The sequence below is a fragment of the Phoenix dactylifera genome, unplaced genomic scaffold (genome assembly GCF_009389715.1).
Source record: "Phoenix dactylifera cultivar Barhee BC4 unplaced genomic scaffold, palm_55x_up_171113_PBpolish2nd_filt_p 000402F, whole genome shotgun sequence".
In the NCBI taxonomy this organism is placed as follows: Eukaryota; Viridiplantae; Streptophyta; class Magnoliopsida; order Arecales; family Arecaceae; genus Phoenix; species Phoenix dactylifera.
Window position 1 is genome coordinate 264,136 of NW_024067844.1, and position 7,910 is coordinate 272,045.

General features: G+C 39.4%; 1 protein-coding gene across 1 annotated transcript; it reads right to left on the reverse strand.

Moving 5' to 3' along the window:
* Nucleotides 1-285: 285 nt before the first annotated feature.
* LOC103709431 (centromere protein C-like) lies at nucleotides 286-7,502 on the reverse strand. The gene is made up of 13 exons (XM_039118727.1): nucleotides 7,210-7,502; nucleotides 6,277-6,482; nucleotides 5,835-5,923; nucleotides 5,623-5,725; nucleotides 4,402-4,625; nucleotides 3,642-4,321; nucleotides 3,451-3,565; nucleotides 3,365-3,369; nucleotides 3,236-3,284; nucleotides 2,634-2,716; nucleotides 1,391-1,505; nucleotides 1,149-1,256; nucleotides 286-621 (listed from the first exon to the last, which is right to left on the reverse strand). Exons 1-13 carry the CDS (start codon nucleotides 7,354-7,356, stop codon nucleotides 506-508), a joined length of 2,040 nt encoding a protein of 679 aa, XP_038974655.1. The 5' UTR covers nucleotides 7,357-7,502; the 3' UTR covers nucleotides 286-505.
* Between the last annotated feature and the right edge of the window lie 408 nt (nucleotides 7,503-7,910).

Sequence of the window (7,910 nt, forward strand, 5' to 3'; positions counted from 1 at the left end):
GGCATTGGAGAATTGCCAGACTGAAATGATGGCATGAGTAACATCCAGAGTTTTGTAACCACATTTGCTTGGACAACATGTGCAGTGTCAGCTCTCTGATTTGTTGTCTTAATTGATACTGGAGCTCCAAAACATAATAGTAATTTAATAACAATTTTTCATCTGTTACCATAACCAGAATAAATTTCATAAGGTTTACTGATGAAAGGCTCACAAGGGCGGCCTACCAAACTCCAAGAAAGCTGCTAACCATATTTTTTCCCATCCACAAACACAATTAAACCGGAAGCAGAAAGAACATCAATGCAATAATGATACCTTCCAAGTTACAAGAGACTTGACATTTAGCTCAGAGCTCAATATACCTTTGCCAGCCAAGTTCAAAATTGAACTACAACCTATCTGAACCCTTTAGACGACACCTCAGTGACATATAGACAGGTCATTAGGGTGAGGAGCAAACTAGAATAACTAAGTCATAAAGCGGACACAGAAAAGTAGCAGCTCAATGGAGTCCTGCTTGAGCTACGAGGTCTGCATATTCCTCCGAGACAAATGACTTAACCTTCAGCGCTGGGTTACTTGGAGAATTGTACTTCACCCCAATGACAGTTGCCAAGCCTGCAACGCAACAAAAGTTTAAATCTGTAAATGTTCTTGCTGTATTAAATCTACAGCATACTGAAAAAAAATCAGTACTCTGCATGGAGGTTCATAAGAAACTAATTTGTTCCCCCATAATGACTGAGGCTGTAGGAGACTGATATGCTTGTCCATTAACAACACTGGCATCATAAAGTAATTGATGCATGCAGTACAAAATAGGACACATTAAACTCCAGCATATGTCAATCAAATATTAACACATCTTTCCGATATGTCGAGAATAAATAATATTTATAAATTCACGGAAAGCATTCAGTGAGCATTCTGAAAAAATACAAAAGTTACCAGTAACACAAGAAGACAGTCCCAAGGAAGAGAAGAGAAACATCAAACGACATAGATATATAAAATCTAATTAAAATCCACACCATTCTTACAAAGACTATAAAAGCATATATTACATCTTTTCCAGATATTCAATAATTGATGATCACATAGAACAGATGACCTGCACTAGAAAGACTAAATATTGTAATACTCACTGTCATTTATACGCCCATATAAGAATCTTTCCCCGAGCCAATACTGCAGAGGCCTTGACCTAATTCTGGTGCTTCGCCTTACGCCGGATTTCCATGTCATCCCAGCATCTGACAATGCCAAAAAAAAAAACACACTAATTATCACTGCCAGATCAGCAGTAGCTCGAAAGATCCCGTGAACAAAAAGTCATAGAAATAAACCATCATAATTTGAATTTCAATTGCATGATCCTGAATAATACCTGCAAGGCTTTGTCTTCTTGAAGCCAATTTTTTCCTGTTTTGTTTTTGTCTTGATGCTATTTTACTCCTTTCTTTGTTCTGAGGTGCACCAGAAGTTCCCTGAAGACCCTGTCTCTGTGAGTCCAAAAAATATGGCATAACAATCAGCATGGCAAACATATTATCCATGTGATACTTGCCGTAACTTACACAACAGAAGAGAATGTCACAACATGTGCTGCTCACCAAAATGGCATTATGATTTCATGTTCAAGCAAGCTCAGATAGAGGCATGTCGCTACATTATTGGATTCATAGGTGTAGAAATTTGCAAATGCCCATATATAGAGAATCAATATTTATCTCAAAGAATGTGGTCATAATTTGGTACTGAAACTATACCCGTCTAGGCAGTAACAAGTTCAACTTTGAGAATGCAATATCCAATATTAAGGAAATGGCATGAGCCACAAGACATTGTACAAACTTAAACATATGTCGACTAATTATAATAAATGGTGGATGATGATTAAGTGAATCATTTATGCGTGCTACTTGGAGGAATCATAGTTGGCCAGTTGTAACTCATTTCGGTAGGCTATTGCTGGAATTAACTAGAAGTTATTAAGCCGTTTCGATGAGAGGAAGTTATTTTTGGAGGAACTACTCATGACTTCAATCCATGGGAAGTACTTGTTGGAAATAGCTTTCCCTTTCAATATAAAAGCAGAAAGAAGACCTCATTGGGACCCTCTCAACTTCTACAACTACAATGGTTTCCACACCCAGTTTCTACGCTAATGGGCTCTCTTAGCCTCTTATTCCAGGTTTAGGTATCTTCTCTACAAAGGTCCGACCTGCTCTGGAGGGTATCTTGGTTTATCTAAATCCTATGTATTAGATCTGTCAAGCATATTTGAATTTAGATTGAATGAAGGTCAATGTTGTTTCCCTTCTTTAAAACTTCATATCTTTGGTGCTTCTTTTCATTTTTTCTCATCAACCTCTCCATCAACCATGGAAGACCACAAGAAAATAAAATGTGCAAACAACGTTATTCTCCCAATTATTACTTCGCAGAGAGGTACAGCTGCAACCAAGATTGAAAATAAAAAACAATTTCCAAATAATCATACACACAAACTTCATTGAAAAGTACTGAATCATCACACAAATGATTGGGACAAATAGATAGAAGGGCAATATAAGGAACTACACCTGTAGCACAAAATATAGTAAAATTTAAGCATAGAACTGGCCAACCTCATTATTTTCTTCTGGCAAGCCATGTGCCTTTTCTGATTGCACATCCATTGGAAGGACTGTCGTCGGAAGATTGGAGTTATCTGTCCATAAAGGGTAGTAATATATTAAACTCGCAACAAAGATCAAGACCTTCATCATAATTGACTATGCATGGACTGGGTGCATGTGGTGGCCTGAGTTAAAAAAATTAACAGGTGCATATTCTTGGCAGTAGTCAAAATATTTAAAATAACACCAACTTCAACAAGGAGACTGGCCTTATATGCATTTCTTCCAAATCAACTCTACAAGCTAAATTAGGTTTGCTGCTCCACTCTTGCTATCATAAAACCAACAGAACTCACAATTAAACAGCAACTGCATATTCTAAGATGCAGAGACAAGTCATACCTCCTGCAGCTGGTGGAAAATTGAATTACCACAAGTCCTATTAGATGCTAAAAAACTAAAGGATATCACACATTCTCTTGAGAAATGCAATTTCGCATGCATGAAAGTTTAAGCAGCAACAAGCAACATGGTATAGATGTAATCCCTTAGTACAGTGCAATAAATGCAAGGAGAGAATCTCGGTCAAGTCTGCGGCACCAAAATTATACCTTTAGAAGCCCCCACATCAACTACCACTTCTTGTGCTGGAATGGCCGCCTACAAGTTAGATCAGATATTTAGCATTGAGAATTCTGTTCGGCAACTTCACAGATGAGTGCACCAAAAAGAACACTTGCCTCATCTTGCAAAACATCGTCAGGACCATGTAAGTTAGCATCAATATCAATTCCATAACTACTATGATTTTGAGGCATGTCACTACCATATGGGCGAGCCAAGCCTTCTGTTCCAATGGGAACCCTACAACCAGAAGTTGGATCTTCAACTCCAGTATCTGGCTGATCAGAGATTAAAACATCCAGCTGCATATCATCGCCCTAAAATATATGACACAATATCAAAACCGTAAGTATCCAGTCATTCAACATTCAACGAAGCATCAGAAGTACTTGCCTCCTCTTCCATATGGCCATCAAGTCCAGCAGATGCATCTTTGCCCTTATCAAATTTATTGTTGCTTTGCTCCATGGTATTTTCAAGCAAGCATGGGGAATATTCTCTTAGCTCTTCTTCTGTTGTAATCTTACTGTCAATAGTTCTATCTGCTCGACAAACCGGTGTGTTCAATTTATCCACCAAACTCAATCTTTTGCCATTTACCATCACTGGACTGGAAGCATCACCAGCAATTGAATCATTCCTATCGTGATGGCCAATGTCAGCAGGAGGTGAAAGATAGTTCTCATCTTCGCCTTTACTTCTAGAAGAATATCTGGAAATCGGTGCATCATCAATAGGAGGCACTGAGTATGGATCTTCCAATGGATCGTTCAGCGATATGCACCTCTGCAAGGTTGAAATTGCAGCAAGTGGACTTCTTGCTATGGTTGATGAATTTTGTGGAAATTGGCAGCCCTCTAACTCCTTTCTCATCACTCTACCTTTGAGTGTTCTAACGGCATTCTTCTGAACAGTCTGCAACTCAGGGAGATGCACTTTGCCTACATTAATTGACTTGATATGCAAGCTCTCCCGCAACAGAGTTACCCCTTCAGCTTCATCCAAATCTTTAAATGAAATCAACAATTTATCTAAAAGATCATTGACCTTTTTCACCCTGTCAGTCACAGAACCTGGTAAAAGAAATAACCATTCACTTAGGAAAACCAGCACTGGTAGTAACAAATGGATAGTAGCAACATATCTAATACACCTTGTCTTTCTACAGCATCAAGGAGTTCACTATTTGTTTTCCTGGATTGTGAAGTCTCAGGTTGGTCAACTGTTCTAGGACGCAAAATATTACTTGAAGCAGCAATAATCGAAGTGTTGGATGGGCTAAAAGTTTTTTTATCAGAAATTTCTTCTTGCGATTCCATGAAGACCTCGGCAGTATCAACTTTAGCAGGAAAATGATGTTTATAGCTTGCTGTCTTCCTGATACAAAAACAAAAATCATAAATTGAATTAAAGATCTCATTTAAAAGAACACTCCAGCTTAACAAAATTGGATGATCATGACAAGCATGTCAGATTTAGTCCTTGTTAGAGAATTTAAACCCACCTGCTGTCCTTAATCAGGTAAAAGTTTAAGAAAAAACTGCTGTAATATGTCATACCATTTTGGACAATTTTTTCAGGTTTGGAACTTAAGCTGCATGATATAGATTCCCACCCCAAAATTCGAGATCACTAACTATATATGGATTTGTTAAGATTGACCAATCAACCTTGTATATTAGTGTCCCGATTGGTGCGCAACTATGTATACATATTACAACCATTTTTACTTGATCCAACTTCAAGATGCAATTCCCTTGGTAGAATCAACTTTGATGTTATGTGCCAATTTAAAGTTGTTAATAGGGTTCGCTGTGCTTTGATAGGTCAATCTGGATCACCACGTCCCAATATTATTAAGTCGTGTATGCTTTATTATTTTGACAATATTGGTCTCTATTGAGAATACAACTGAAACTCAAAAATGTAACTTTCTTATATAGAGAAGAAGAAAAAGTAACAAATTATATTAAGTTTACGGTTACTTTAACATCTCACCATGTAATATTGTAAAAATAAGCTAGTAACCAGCAATATACCATGTGATATGCTAGATCTCAGTGGACAAACACAAGCACCCTCTTAATGCTTTAAAAGTTGTTCCTGGCTTGCAAACTTAATTTCAGAGGGGGAAAATCTCCTTTTCTTCCTTCCTTTTTACTAAAATGAAAGGTCAGAGGGTGTGGAGAAGGATGTTTTCATTCTCCTTTATCAAGATGATTTGTCTGCATGCAAGTAGAGGAGAAAGAAAGTACAGAAAACAAATATACTCCAATGACAATGATCAGTGCGGATGATGGAAATTCATGCATGAAGAAACCAGTTACCAAGCAAGCTCATGAAGAAACCAGTTGCCAAGCAAGATCATACATACCCCAAAATTCCAGGACGGCGTTTCCGAGCTGTTGGGGACTGGTGATGCTCGAGCGGATCAGTAGACACCTCTCCCCTTAGTTTCTTCAACTCTTTATCAGCATCTACACTCCGAACATAAGAGAGGACAATAAAATTTCCAAGGTTACTGCAATGTACAAAAAAATTATCAGGTATACAAGAAATGTAACTTCCAAAGTGGCAAAGGATTACTTTCAAGCTGCTCAAAGGCCAAGAAATACTCCTCTGGGTCTTCGATGTGATCTATACCAGAATCAGAGTCCATTTTTGGTACAGAATGACTGTCAAAAGACAGAATCGCAAAGCATAGTGAGTAATTGATTAAAAAAAAAATCAGTTATATACAAAATGGTGATTCTGCGACAATCAATACACAAAAAAGGAATGTTGATCTTGATATCACAGTCATGCCACGGGACAGGTGGATGGCAGTTTCCTATCCATCCAACTGAAAATATCATTCAACCCATTCAGCCCATGGGACCAATATTAGCTCTCTTCCAAGGATCCAGAGTCTTAAAATGAGCATTTCCGAAAACATGCAGATCCGAAGCGGGACGGGTATCATATGCATAGAATCTAGGCCAACCTAAAACCAGTGTCTAGTATGACAAATTGCTAAAAGCTGGTTTACCTTGAGTTGAGCTTTAAAGAAAACTGAGCCCGTTTGCGACCCAATGCTGGTCTTCGTCCTTGGGGACGGTCCTTGCCGTCTGCAGCAATGGCTTTGTCTCCATCCTCAGGATGTGGACTTGGAAAGTTGGAACAACTCTTCTTGATTTGTTGTGCCTGTTCCAGAAACTCCTTTGAGCCCTTCAATGCCTGGTCTTGTATGAAAGACTAAAATTTCATTAGTTCTTCCAATAAAAACAAACAGAAGCACATATACTTGGTTCAAAAGATTTTTTGAAGAAAAAAAAGTGTCTTGGAAGATGCAATTACTTTGTTAATTTTACATCATTAGCCGCAGGTCATGAGAGCTTGATTTCAGCCGAAAGTTAGAAACCCATAACTAATAGTATCAAGAAGACTTGATGCTTTGAGCCGCCGGAATGCAACAGTCAGGACAACCAACCTCAACTAATCCTGCTATGTACTTCGAAATTCGACAAAGTTGGACTGCATCGCACCGTGATGCAACTATATAAATAAATCCCTATTTCTATCCAGGTAGAGAATACCCCAGCCGAGAAAGAATGTAGTTCCAGCGCGTAAGAATATGAATGGGAGAAAAATAATCCGATCGAAAAAATAGGGATTACTTGATATAGTTCCAACTCATAAGAAAGAATGCAGTCCCAACGCATAAGAATACCCTAGCCGAGAAAGAATTCAATTCCAATGTATAAGAATATGACTGGGAGAAAAAGAATCTGACCGAACTCTAGAACTCATCTCTAGTCCAAGGTTTTTAGCACTGGAAAAAAAAAAACAGTTAAAAGCTTGATAAGACAACCCAGAAACCCTATGTTTTGTAAATCAAATCAAGATCCTGGTCATCTAAAAGACTAGCTTCCGGAAGGCAAAAGAGTCTGTGACATCTGAATTTAGAGTAGGAGACAGTTACCATGGATTTGAAGAGATTTCGGATCGCCTCCTCTTCCTGCGCCTCCGAGGCATAGAGATGAGCTCCAAGGTTTCGAGGGAGGAGAGAGAGGACGGAGCAGTCCGCGAAGGGATCTTCGAGGTCGGGGCGCTCGTTCTCAGCGGCCATACATGGCGATTTCGAGCACCGGAACCCTAGATCGGCGAGGAGATGGGCAATGTGCACTCTTCTTTCAAAATGAGGAGCGGGAGCAGCGACCGAGCGGGGCGGAGCGAAGTGACCGTAATGCCCTTCCGGTCCGGCCTGCTCGACCTCTGCGGCGATGCCCGGGGGGGGATACGCGCCGGATCGCGTTACTTTTACCCCCTTTTCTAAATTATTTATTGTGATTGTTTTTTTTTTAAGGATACATGCTAAATATCAAAGTTTACATTAATATCAGCCCAAATTACTATTTACAAATATACTTGATAGGGCCGAGGGTAATTCCAAACCCTAGAGCTCAATCTCTACTGAGCTTAGATAGCGGAAGCGACTGCTTCTCCTCAGAGGTATTGTCTACGCACGGTTTTGCCCCGCAAAAGATGCCTCTGAAGAGAAAAGAGTAGTCTCCCGCCATTTAAGAAACAGACATCTCCGCTATCTAGTCGATGTGGGACTAAGTTCGGACCTTTTATTCCACAACATAGCCCCCCCAGCGGAGGGGTCTATGCTGGGGTCAA

Bases quoted from the DNA above. Each gene is read 5' to 3' on its own strand.
- LOC103709431 (XM_039118727.1), bottom strand. From the start codon at position 7,356: ATGGCCGCTGAGAACGAGCGCCCCGACCTCGAAGATCCCTTCGCGGAC. The intron at 5,726-5,834 runs GTAATCCTTTGC...TTCGGAGTGTAG, and splicing joins GGCCTTTGAGCAGCTTGAAA to ATGCTGATAAAGAGTTGAAG. The intron at 622-1,148 runs GTGAGTATTACA...GTTGCGTTGCAG, and splicing joins ATATGGGCGTATAAATGACA to GCTTGGCAACTGTCATTGGG.